Source organism: Coturnix japonica, chromosome 1 (genome assembly GCF_001577835.2).
Source record: "Coturnix japonica isolate 7356 chromosome 1, Coturnix japonica 2.1, whole genome shotgun sequence".
Classification (NCBI taxonomy): domain Eukaryota; kingdom Metazoa; phylum Chordata; class Aves; order Galliformes; family Phasianidae; genus Coturnix; species Coturnix japonica.
Genome location: NC_029516.1, coordinates 56,391,591 through 56,405,318, shown reverse-complemented (window position 1 = coordinate 56,405,318; position 13,728 = coordinate 56,391,591). Strand labels below are relative to the sequence as shown.

At 40.0% G+C, this 13,728-nt stretch overlaps 1 protein-coding gene across 8 annotated transcripts in view; it reads right to left on the bottom strand.

The window, feature by feature from the left end:
- The window catches only part of TBXAS1 (thromboxane A synthase 1), a 238,029-nt gene that overhangs the window by 94,481 nt on the left and 129,820 nt on the right, over positions 1-13,728 (bottom strand). For all 8 annotated transcript variants that reach the window (XM_032445779.1, XM_015867313.2, XM_015867322.2 and 5 more), the window contains one exon: positions 5,556-5,672. In XM_032445779.1, coding sequence (XP_032301670.1) covers positions 5,556-5,672 — 117 coding nt within the window. The remainder of the gene's footprint in view (positions 1-5,555; positions 5,673-13,728) is intronic.

The window sequence follows — 13,728 nt, the reverse complement described above, 5'->3', positions numbered from 1 at the left end:
TCATACATTCCACCAGCCTCTCGAAATATTGTTGCAATTCATTTCTAGCCATGAGATACGTTTACTAGCAAACCTAACCAGGAAAATGGGGAGAGGGGCACATGGATTTAATTTATTATTAGAATTACAGGAGAGTCATATTAAGAAGACTTTTTGCATATGAAAGCTACAGAAGATATATACTTAGGAATCCCAGGTTTGGGTTTTTATTCTCCTGAGGGACATAAATTCTTCCAAGATTGCTAACTACAAAGACCACAGACTGAAAGATTCTCAAGCCCCTTAATACTTTAAACTCTTTGTTCAATCATCAAGAAAAATAAAATAGCACTGAGGGAGGTGAACTGCACCAAACTTCAGAAATCGGCACAATAACAGACATGTTGATCTGCACTGCCTTGGGTATCACTAGCTTTCTATACATTATCATTTGCCAGTCAGAATATAAAAGCTGCATAACCTGCCTGAGATTCAGATCTTGGTGGGTAAACAAACCCCAGCTGCTCTGTGTTCAGATTGGCTGAGAGTAACAGGATGAAGAAAAATCTAAACAATATGGTCCCTGTAAATATTTGATCTGCCAGTTATCTAATAGCAAGAGTAACCCAGAGTCCAAATTTCTTTCTTTTGCCAAAAGAGAGCATTTGGGGTTAAGGTTTTCATGATGCCAGGGGCTTTGCTGCATTAATCCTGCCAATATGCAATTTGGCACATAACAACAATCAGCTTCCGATTCTGCATATGCACGGTGCATGGGGATGTTTGCACTATTTAAAGGCATCAGAATCACATTCCTCTAGTTTGATGTGGTCTTTGGTATTTACTGTTATCATTCCATTTATTATTAGCACCAAAATTGTAAGGTAGAAGCCTGTTTTTTATTCATGGTAGGCAGACATACTGGAGACTGCACTGTTCAGTACAGTATAGTGAGGTCATGTCGGCCTCCTTGTCCTATGTGAGATAAAATATAAGGGAAGAATGAGGGGGAAAAAAGGGAAAAAAAAGATACACCCCCAGCATAAGACTTTCTTTTGTTCCACATTTCAAGTCACTGACTAAAATCAGGAAAAGTACAGAGGTGTATTTCCATCAGAAAGGGAATCTCCTTCTCTGAAGATATTCAAGATCCACTCGTATGCTTATCTGTGCAACCTACCGTAGGGAACATGCTTTAGCAAAAAGTTGGACTTGATGATCTCCAGAGGTCCCTTCCAACCCATATTTGATTCCACAAACACCTCACAGTGGGGCCCTGCTATCCATGAGCACAACTTAACCAAGGAACGGAACTCAACCAAACATTTGAGTTGTGGCCCAAGATAAGGCACATTTCACATACCATCTCTTAAGTCAGTGATTTGCCTCAACTAAGGTGAGTGTACCTGCTTTGCTTAATAGGAACAGCGACCCTTCCAAAAGCCTCTGACCACTGTCTAAGAGTAGAGTAAAAGAAAATCAAGGAACCCTCTCTGGCTGCACTGTCAGATCCTGTCCTAGTAGGATCTGAAGGATCTACACACTTTGGAGTGACACTAGAGGATTTTCTTGCACTGTTCTGTTATGTTATCACAAGTTCTGCTTTGTGTCTCCCTTCATTTGAAGGAAAATGCCTTAACACAAACTCCACTTCACGGGTTATTTAGGACAATGCTACATTATGCTGCACTCTTTTCTTTAATTTTTGTGTTCTGTTTTGTTTTAATAGTAAGTTAATGGAGAAGAGGATACACAGCATACTGATAGGAGATGACAAGAGTACTGCAGCACCATCAGAATAAATAAAAATCAATAGGTTTTCTGCTGGTGTTGGCTGTAAAAGAGAGCAAAGCTATTTATCAAGTCTGACAAGGGGTCCAGAACTGCAGGATCATCACAGGCACCACAGCAAAAAAGAGAAATAAGAAATACTAAATAGGGAATCAAGATCAGTACAGCAAGATCACTAACATATCAGCTTGTTTCAGTACATAATAGCTGAGGAGAGCACGACAGGAACACAGGGAACTTCATCTTTTACTTTAAAACCTCCAGCTATGTTCACAAATTCCATGCATTACAGCTTGGATCAACTTTCAGTGGTTGGTAATATTCCCATTTAACAAATGAAAGATGTTTCATGTACAAAGAATTTAAGTAGCTTCTACTGATCTCACAAAGGCAGCCCGTGAAATGAAGGCTGGAAGTGAAATGTCTTGCTTCCTATCTTTCCTCATTCTCAGTGCTCCCACAGCAATGGTGCACGTCTACTTAAGAGTCTCACTGTGAACTGCTTAATATCACATCTGCTACCAATCCCAGTGGCATCTAATGTGGGATGAGACTACCAAATCTTACTGTAGTATCCAACCTAAAAGTCATCTGACTGTGCTCACCATTACAGTAGTTGAATTTAGTGTTACTTGGAACCAAACCTCCCTTCAGATGCAGTGGAGTGCTTTATTAATCTCTGCATATTCATTTGAAAAAGAAAATTTAAAAGAGAGAACATATGGAACTACTTGAAAGCACCAGCAAAGCAGAGCACAGCTTCTTAAGTAAGAAACTGAGGATACAGAGAACAAATGCAAAAGATGCTAGAAACTTCTTGAAAAAGGTTAGAAAATACATCTCTACATTCGAGCAGCAATCATTGCACTGGCTCCCTAACAGCTCTAGAACCTCTAGATTCAACTATTTGTTCCTAATTGTTCACATTTATGGGATCAAACTTTCCTCATTTGGCAATCAGTTCTTGGAAGCATTTGCCAAACCGAAGTGAAATTTATCATGTTTAGTGAACTTCTTAGTGACACTACACCAATATTGTGGAGCAAAAGGGGAAAAATACATTTCTGTCCCCAGCCACATCAGCTCAGTGGGGTATTATAGGTCAAACCCTAGCAAAATATATTCTCTCTGCCTTTGGTTTTGTCCCACGGTGGAGAACTCAAAGAGTAGGTGATCAGTTTCTTGCTACTGCTAGTACTGAAGCTATCTTTTGGCAACATTATAGATTCATGTGTTTCCGAAATGGAGATATCAGGAGTCTGTACCCAACTCTGGCTCTCTGCACATCTTTTGTCTGAAGGGATTGCTATGGGGAGTACAGAGTTGTTAGCATTTATAGCTCTGTCACAGGCTAATACCTCCCAGTTCTCTCAGAGTATCCAGACAGACAAATCTATGTCCATAGCAGAACTAGGGGTTGCAGCACTCGGGGGAAACCATGCTCCAGAGCAACTCTGACGCTATATGGTCTCCCCAGTGATCCTGGAGCATTTGCACCGAGGAACAAAGGAAAGGTAGACAGGTTGAACAGACAGGAAGATTGTGGTGTGGGGTTTTTTTTGTGTGTTTTTTGTGGTTTTTTGGTTTGTTTTTTTTTGTTTTTGTTTTTGTTTTTTTCAGAGTTCAGATCTCAGTGCCAAAGGAATCAGCATCCTAGGAGAAGAAATGAGGTATTTATGTAGCAGGGTTTATAAATAAGTATCAAACAAGAAGTCCAAAGTTCTTAAGCAATAAATTCATAACAAAACTAACTCATTTATAATTCACTGGGTTAGAGAGGAAGAGTTTATTATTAGCAGGATGCCTTCTAGATAACCCTGAATACTCTCTAGTATGGCCAATAGTGGAACACAGTATTTCTATTTCCATGTTTCTTTATGTTCTGGCAGAGCACTAAATAAGGGAGAGTTAAATAGCAGGATCATAATTAATGAGCATTGATTTCCTTTGAGAAGTGTTGGTATGGCTTCTAAATTAAACAACACGAGAAGCATATGAGTAAAGAGTTATGTTGCATTAACTTCAGATCCAAGGATTATCCATCTTTTTGGGTAGAAAGAGAACTGCGGTGTACATCCATACAAAAGAGGTTTTTAAGCTATCATAGACTTCTTGCCAGCATTTCTGTGGACAGTCTTCTTGTGAAGAAATGAGACAGGGACACAAAGTTGGGCCTTTTTAAAAGAGACTCTCCTCTCTCCTTGTTTTCCTACTTTGTGTAGACTGGGAGGAAGAAAACAGCATTTCCAGGTAACTTAGAGCCTACACCCCTTACACAAAGTTTGGAAGAGATAGAACAGGAAAAGCTGACCATCAAGTAAAAGAAAAGATTGCAATTTTTGCATGCCTATGCCTGGGTACAAGGTGCAAAGTGGCCCACCATTTTACCTTCTACCAACACCTCCTCTGGCACTGCAGCTGCACCACAAAGCACTGTGAAGTGAGCAACGTGACTTTTCCCACCTCAGTTTCATTGAGTCAAACCCTGCAGACCTGTATCCACCTGGCCCCAAAGCAAGACACGCGGCGTCTCAGGCTGCTCACCCTCACCTTTCTCTGCTGGTGCTGGCAGAGGTAGCATTATCTTTTGTCAGTTCACCAGCAAAGAGCCAAAGCCAGGAGCTGCGCTTTGCCAATGACCTGCAGTAAGGCAGATTAATTTCAGCTCAGAAAATGCAAAACTCTCCTCTCCCATCACACCATTAGCGACTAATCGCTTGAATATTTAAAAATCCTCGTGTCCATAAAATTCCACTATGGAGCTGGTGACAGAGCAAATGTCGAGGTGCATAACCAATGATATTGTCAGTTGTGATTAATCAGCATCTCCAGCAGGCTTGCGGCCAATTAGAATTTACCATAATAAGGAGGTGACAGCCGGCGTTGCTAAGCGACCGCTGTCTATAGAGCCGAAAGAGCCAGACACATTTAGATGTTACTGTGGATTTCGACAGCGGCATGTCAAAACAACACAAGCGTCTGCCCAGTGGAAAATTTTACAACCAAGAACTGGGCACTGGATTGAGGCATGCCTCCCTTTCAGAATAAAATCCATAAAAAAAGAAGTGGTGGTTTGTTGGTTGTTTTTTCCTCTGAAAGAAGACTTTAACCAGTCGATCATTTATCTGCATTTAATTAAGAGATATCGCGTCACCGGAATAGAACTTTGTTACTGAGTAATGGGTTCTCGTGGCTAAGTAAATGCTGAGACATTTATAGGAAATTAGCATCAGGTCAACGTGGAGACATTATTTTCAGTCAGAGGTATTTATCTGGCAATGACATTCTGTTCCAGTGACTTATTTTATTATATGAAAGGATTAAAGAATAAAAGAAGGCGGGGGGAAGGAGATGGAGAAATGAAAATAGACTGACAGCAGTTCCCGTGTTAACATGAGAGCTGCTGACTCTGCAAATAATGAAAAGCTATGCTCCAGTTGGGAGCAATAACCTTTTCTGTACTCTAGCTCATTCCTAAAAGGGATGGAGTAAGATTTATTTTTTATTTATTTATTTATTTTTTTTTCACTTTGCTACACTTTTTAATGGTGTATACAGAGAAAGAAAATGGATCATCTCCTCAGATTAACTATTCTGATTTACACCAGTCTATGACATGGACCACATTGTATGCACTCTACTGGACATGCTATTAAAATTTAAGCAAATTGAAAAGCAACAGAATTTTTAACCTATCCTTAATGTGGAGCCATACAAGTAGATGCTTACACAAAAGAAAAAACTATGCCTTCTGAATCAGGAAAGCAACACTGCCCATGCCTTACCTCTTTCAGTTTGGCATCACTGAAGGCTGGGGTCAGCAGGCTCCGGACATACTTCCATCTCTCATCACGAAGACAAAGGATGCTGTCAAGCATCGGCTTGGAAATTAAGTTCGGCTTCTAAATCAAAATAAAAAATGATTCAGTTTTAACACAAAGGCAAGTAAGGCTACTGGAGGCTCTAGAATTTGGTAAGACTGGCCGTAAGTGGTATTGCATTGCTGTCCCAGGATGACAGGGCTTCAAATCAGAACCAAACACCAAGGTAAACATGGATAAAGATACAGAATATTTCCCTCTTGTTGAATGTGTTTCTTCTTGGGCTTGTAAAAGCCCTGGGTCAGTCCATCAGCTCCGTACTCAGGCTGTTCTGGTTCTGTTGCTTCTGATGTTCTCCTGTGATTGCCAGCTCTCCTTTGCTGAACCTTGATTTCTTTTCTCCCTTTCTAAGGTGACTAGCAAGAGGACCTGTCAACACTCCTTCTCTGTGTGACATGAGTGCCAACATACTGCACGCGGGTGTTGGTGGGGGACACGATTTCTGGTGACAGCTGGTATGTCAGACTGTTACATGCATTTTCAAAGTCTTCTGAAAATATGTTGATTAGAAAGCAAGTTTCAGTCCTTACTCTGTCTGCATGGAACCCTCACAGAGTGTTGCCGAATGAAGATGTTCTGACTTGGGGTTTTTACTGCTTCAGAACTTGGTCGTACATATTAGATTCGATAACCTCCCCAGGCAAACTGCTGCTGTGCTGGCCTACTCTTACCAAGGCAGCACCAGCTCTCTTCCTATACAGTCTGTAGTATTTTTGTTATCATGAACAGGCGTAGAAAACAGGTTATTCATGCTATGTACTGCAGGCTGTGTCCCTCCCTATTCACCCCAGAATGCTACGCACCACAGCATGACCCTGTTGACTCATGTCCTGGCTTATGGTTCAGTGCAACCATCAGATTTTTTTTCTAAGTAACTGCTACCCAGGAATTATTCCTCAACCTTTATCTTTGAAGCTGGTTACTACTAAAACTAGAATATGTTAAACTATGGCTGTTCTTTTTATGATTACTTCCAACTGATCAAGATCACTCTGAGTTGTCACTGTTTCTTTCAGTGCCTTTTATCCTTTCCAGCTCAGTACCTTCTATATAATGCTATTACACTCAGTGCTGCCACCATCTAAACCATTAAGAAATGTACTGACCAGCACTTGCAAAGTGCCTGCCTCTGGGATCCCCCTGATGCATGCCTCCATTCTAACAGTGGACTGTTCCTAAACCCTTCCCAATTCATCTTCACATATTGCATAGCCACTTCCTCCAGACAAACCATTCTGAAACTGGCGGGTGGGGATGAGAGGTATACGTCACAGTGTAGATAACATGCTATAAGAAGACAATCTCTTGTGCATTTGAGATATGGCACCTGCCCAGGATAGCAGTGATTGTATAGCCCCCATGTTAACGGTAACATCAGTACCAATACTTCCCCAGGAAAGACACAAACCAACAAAAAATACATGTTGGCATTCCCAACATTATCCACTGATTCCTTTCACACTCTTGACACTTTTCTGAGTCTTTACTTTGTTACTAATGTACATAAAGAATGAGTTCTTACCACCCATTACACACCTGAATACCTTTTAATTTGATTGTCCCTACATGCTCTTCTTGTTCTTGGAAACCAGACCTATTTTCCACTTTATAAAAACCCTTTTTTTCCCTATAAGGGCAGTGAAACATTCATGATTTAGCTACAGTGGTCTTCTACTGCACATCCTAAACTTTTCTCCATATTGGAAGAGTTTGTACTTAATATTTTCTTTAAGAAGCTGCCAGCTCTCCTTAACACCTTTTTCCCTTACGCTTGCCAGGAATCTCACCACGTTGCATAAGCTTTTAAAATGTAGAAGTTCATTTTATATTGTAAGCAGTTCTAATGTGATAGTTTTAAATACTCAACACCACCACCCTGTGCAGTAAAGAAAAGCCTCTGAGCTGACAGTACAGATCAGTTTGGAGCAAAGATGAGCTGTTTTCAAGGGGAAGAGTATGCAATGGGATTTGAAGCTAAATAAAGACATAGAGCCAGGTATTCTCATGAGATGACCACTCTGAGGTAAAAGATCGGTACCTTTCTAACATATACACAGCCCATATTATTTCATGTGATAAGAAGGAAAATCTGGATAGGCTGTCAAAGCTGAAGTAGTTTGGACTCTTTTCTCTGAGCATCCCATTTAAATAAATTATCTGTTCTCTAACTTGTCAGTAGGTATCAACTTCAAGGATCAGAGGTGCAACTAGAGAGACCATCATTCACCGGAGTTCTGTCTCACTTGTTACTGATATTCAAAGTAAAGGTAAAAGAGAGAGATTACGGAAATGAGCACCACACTTGGAGAAAGTACCAGACACAAGTTTCTGCTCCACACTTCCTGTGCAATGTTGGGGAAGCTTTTCACGCTAAATATTAGCTCAGATGGTCACCAAATAAGTATTCCTTGTTTCTTTGGTATCTAGCTTCAATCTCAGAAGCCCAGACTACAGAGCCACTGAGCTCTTACTGATGCAACTGAAATAAAAAATACGATTTGATCACACAAAACATATTGGTCCCAGAAATTAGGTCATCAAATTGGGCCCCCCAAATTAGCGAACACTTTTAGACTTGTGCTTCAGTCATCAACCTCTCTCCTGATTTATAGAGATACCACATCACCTCTTCTGAATTGCTACTGATACATCAACATTTCTGAACTGCTCAGAATATAAAAGTGAAAGAACGGAACAGCAGTTCCCTCAAGGAAATGACTTACCTGTCTTCCAAATAAGATTTGAGTTGTATGCAGGAAAATAAAAAGGAAAAAAGGAAAAAAAAAAAAAAATAGAGAGCAACACTTGGAAAAGTATTTTGCATCCACTTCTGAACTGAAGGCTGCCCAGTCTGTCCATTTTATAAAGCAAATCTCCTCTGGAAGACAAAGCTCCAATTAGATAACAACAGATGAGATATAAACCTGACTGCGTTTGACTTGAAAGCAAAGCCCCCTCCTAAAACCAAACAGTCCCCCCTAAAAATTGCTCCCAGTTGCATGAAGACTGTATACAGTGCATTCACAGAAAGGAGATCTGTTACGGAACAGGAAGCCTGTTAATAAAATGCTATAACTATGACACTAACCATAGCATTGCCTTTTTAGCACTCTACTTCATGTCAGCAATGCTCACTTAGCACATTTTTGGTGTGTATAGCATTATACATATTTAGACACTGCAAGGAAAGAAACGCAATTTTGGCCATAAATTACTTTACTCCGTCTTTTTAAATTGGGTGCTCAAATACATGTTTGTGTTTATTGGAATAGCATCAGTGTGACTGACAGTGGATAGCAGATTTCATTTATCAGGTTTTTCTTGTAATTTCTGCAAACATTTTTTTTCATAATTGCATAATCTGCTTTGTGGGTTCTTGGAGCAGGAATGAAAATGAATTTGATATGACAATGATCTTGATGTATCTTAGTGAAAGATGCAAGTGTTATCTCGTTCCAAATAGGCAAAGTACCAGCTGTTTGTTACAATTCCTGATCCTACAAAATTCACTAAAACATATTACCATGGAAGGTAGCTATAATATTTTCAGGGGTAGATTTTGTTTTTAAGGTGGGGGAGGAAATTGCTTGTAAGTCAAATGCAATCAGGCTCATATTCCATCTGGCATTATCTAAACACCCAACAACTGCTTCATGAATCCTTCTCCTGTGTAATCAACCACTTTTGACCGCAGTACAGTAATGCTGCATGAAAACTACTGGCATCATGGTAAACTGCTGCAGCATACCCACACTGTGCTACTGAGATCCCACAATCACAGACATGCTACAAGGAACAACAAAACAAAAATAAACAAACAAACAAATAAAAAAATGCAGGAATTTGCTTTCAAACATCCTTGAAAGACCAGCACTTTTAAAACACAAACCAAATGTTTGTAGATGAGCAGCATCCTTGTAATTGATGCAAGAATTCCCTCCCCATTAAGCTGTTCCTTAGGCTGACCCTTCAGACACAGTTATTGGCTTGTTCGTCCCCGAGTCAATTTGGCTTGCTGTGTATTACTAAATAATTCAAGCCAGCAGCTCTTTGGCTCTGAGGCCAAGTGGTACAACACACCTCCTGTCCCCAAGGTTAAATCACTTTCCCAAAGAGAATGGCCGTATCTAAACTGCTTATTGGTAGCTATGCATGTTAATCTCTTGAACTGTGCCCAGACTGTGTCTGGGGGAGACTAATCAATACAGGACAAAACCCTGCTAAGAAGTGCATCAATATGGACATCTGTAGGACCTACTCATGCACTAATATCCTGGTCCTGGTTTTTTCAGGTTTATAACTACAGCCTTTTGCGATTCAAAAATGATTTTTTTTCCTGAGATTATCACCTAAAGGTTAGGGCTGAATCATTGGCAGCCAGCAATGACTGTCTGAAGCAGCAGGAAGGGTAGCATCACAAAAGGAAGGGTAGCATCACCACAAAATTCCCTCAGAAATCTTCCCTCATGAGAGTTTGCAACCAGCAGAAGAACACAGCCATGCACTCTTAAGATAACCCAAAGAGACGAATCTTCAAAGGACCTAAAAAGTATCAATGAAGACCATTAAGAACCTACAAGCTACAAAGCCCATATAGACCATTCATGTCTACAGAACCAGTTGCTCATCTGCTCCACAGGCACAGACAACACAGTAAGAAATGAAACTGTGAAACTGGGTCTCAGAAACTTAATCACAGTTTACTGCTTCCATATTCAGAACCAATAGAAGATTATTTACTTCTGCTGGAAGTCATCTTCAGCACTGAAATACAGGTGAGATTCAGACAAGGAACTAAGCTCTAGAGCACTTAAAATCCCAAATCCTAACAGCAAATCCAAGAGTAATTTTGGCATCATTCATACCTAACAAACACCTTTTGCCTTAGTGCAAGTATTCAGCTTTTTTCTAGCCCTGCAGGCTTTGCAGAATCCATCTGTAAATGGAATCACAAACGCTATACCCAGTAACAACCCTACAACCCATGCTGACAAAAGCTCCTCTCACTCTCAACCTTTGTTCATGGCATTGCAGTATCTGGGGTAACATCCAGCTGTAGATCCTCCATCTGCTCATTTTCCCTCTCTGGAACTATTTCTGGATATTTTTTGAATACAAGGCATAGTCCTTCTCCTAGCCCTCAGACTTATCATGAAATATCTGTGATAGCTGTAAGGGGCAATAGGGTTCAGTTTTCACTCCCTGGGTGAGCTCAAGAGCCCACACACAGGAATAAGCAGCAAACAGGCCTGCCACAACCATGGACTAATTTGTTAATCTCTTAATTTTCAAAGCTGTCCTTCTCTTGTTAAAAGCACACCTATAATTAGGCGTTGCCATCCTGTTTAAGAAGCCATGTTTTAAAATTTAATTTAATGAGAAATCAGAGAGAAGGTTAATAGCAAAAATACAAGTTTCTATCCTCATCCCTCAGACAGGAATTATTTCTAAATTCTTTTCACATGATTGCTTCCTCAGATCGGCTTATGCCAGCTGATTGACAGGTCACCACCACCAGTTCAGCCAGCAGGTGGAACCAATAAGCACATGAGCTGCTCAGATGGAATTTCATCCAGGCAGTGGCATGACACTTAATGACCTACCTAGTACCTCCTCTTAAAAAAAAAAAAGCAAAACCACACCAAGGAAATAAAAAAAGGGATCAGAGAGCTCACCCTTTTACTAGGTCTGCAGTAAATGCACCATGAAAATAAGTCTGCAGAGGATGTCTCCATATTCGTTTGAATTTACTAGGTGATTTGTAAGAGGAAAGCCATACACAGCTCTCCCTGCATTCATGATATTATAAAACATACTGTGTTCCACCTGAACCAGGAGAGTACAGTGATATACGCTATTACACAAAACACATTGTTTTATGTCATACACTTTAGTTCATTACTTGTTACATCTATCAGGTTCATTCTTACACAGAGGAAATAGACATGCCTAACTTTTCACACATCAGATTTTCCCATAGCTGGAGAAAACCTCCACTATTCACACACAGATCACAGCCTTCACAGAGGCTTCCTTCCTTCCCCAGCGGAAGAGAATGCTGCATCCCTCCCAGCCCTCTACTCTGTTTGGAGCAGTCAGTCCCTTCTTGCCCAAAAAAGCAGTGAGCAAACACTTTTTCACCCCAAAAGCTGCCTGAGACCATCATTAACTCTACTGAAAGTCTACTGCAGTATTTTCCCTTATAAAAGTCCATGTAAAACTTGTCTGACTTTAGTATCTGTGATTTAGAAGGTCATCTCACTGTTGAAGAAGGAAAAAAAGTCCACCAAACTAACTCCAAAACATCAGTGTTGCTTTGCAGTTTCATTAAAGTGTCTAGTAAAAGTTTGTAGTTTAATTTGCAACCAACACACACTTCTGGAGAAGGACAGAAAATGTCCATGTACTATGCATTTCATTAGGCTTTTAGGTTCTCTTTGGCCATTAAGTGACTTCAAAAGAGTGTTACAACTTAGAACTGGTTGGAGTGATTGCAGCAATTGTCTTCCATTCTACTGTACAGACACGACTATACAAAATAGAATCTCTGAGTCTATTCCTTTGTTGTCAAGTTAGGATTTTCAACAACTGACTAATGGCTACTGTTCGTCATTACTCATTGGAAAAATGGCACAGACAACACCAGTTTACAAGTAAATACTGGCATTTTTCCCTTCTGTGGCAAGATGCCTGGAAACATCTGTTCTTGTCTTTGCAAACATTCTCTTAAGTCATGGTTTTGTCAATAGAAACCAAAGCGAGTCATTGCTATGAGGTAAACATAACCATTCATAAATGCTAAAATAAACACATATGGCCTCCTACAGTCTGACCTAGACCCATGCAAGTCACACATCATTTCAGTTGTTGGTGTAAACTAGATCAAAATTAAGTCCACACCTTCATCAGTTTGTTTATAGGGATCAGTTTGGATACCTGGGGTCAAAATAGTCAAACTAAAGAAAAAAGCATTTACTTTTAATTTATGATAAGTTTTGGTACTATAAGCACATTCTGGTTGTACTAGAGAACCTGTGCTCTATACTCAGCTTCTGCTGTATTAAAAGAGTTTTTAAATGTAATGTTTAAGTCTATTTTCCAGCTGACGTAACTGGACTATTTAGTGTTGTATAAAGTCATAATACTAATAAAAGCCTCTCTGTTTTTGCAGATTTTACCTAAAAGAAAGGTTAAGGAAAGGTTTTCTTTTATAGATTGTAAGGTAAACTGGGAGAAAAGTAGCCCCCAGTAACTTTTGTTTCAGTTATATCTCTGTGTTTTCAATCACGCATGTACAAAGAAATTACTGATGACACCCATAGGAAGAAAGGTAAAGAAATAAGAAAAAACAAGAAGGAATAAACTATCACAGCAGGATTACAGGCAAGTGGAATGGCAGGGGAGAAATGCTCCTAAACCCTCCTGTCCTTTCCAAAGAATAGTTAGGAGTAAATTGAGACTGAAATTAGAGCATTCACTCCTCATGCTTCAGTCCCAGTTCTCCAAGGTCTGTTTACATATAAACTATCATTAAATAAAGAAACACAAGTAATATTATGCAGCTTATCTGAAACCTTGGCCTCTGCAATCAGCAATATTTTGAAGCAGTATCTGAAACTTTGGCCTCCCTGAATCAGATGACTGCCCTATTAGGCTGAAGAGATTCTCTGACTTCTCTACCATGGGCTGCATGGGAAAAAACAGAATTACTTTTATATAGAAGACTGCAAGTGTATCTTCCCCAAGAGCTGCTAGGTAGAGCACTTCCCAGAGAGATGAGATGGGCACCATGACATGACTTCCAGCAGAGAAAAGCATGAAAGCCTTTTTCTTGTATCCTGGGCAGCTGTCCTTGTCACTGGGGACTGTGTAAAACGGACCCAGCATCATCACCTTCTCTTGTAAATCAAAGAGAGATGTTTACTGTTGCTATACTTTTTTCAGAGCCCAAAATACAGGCAGTTTCAAAGCATGCCTGTGAGGTTTAGCTCCTCTTGATTCATCATATTCACAGGTCACCCATGCAGGACACAAGATTGATCTCAAAGCGCACCAAAGTTATTCTGACCATACTGAG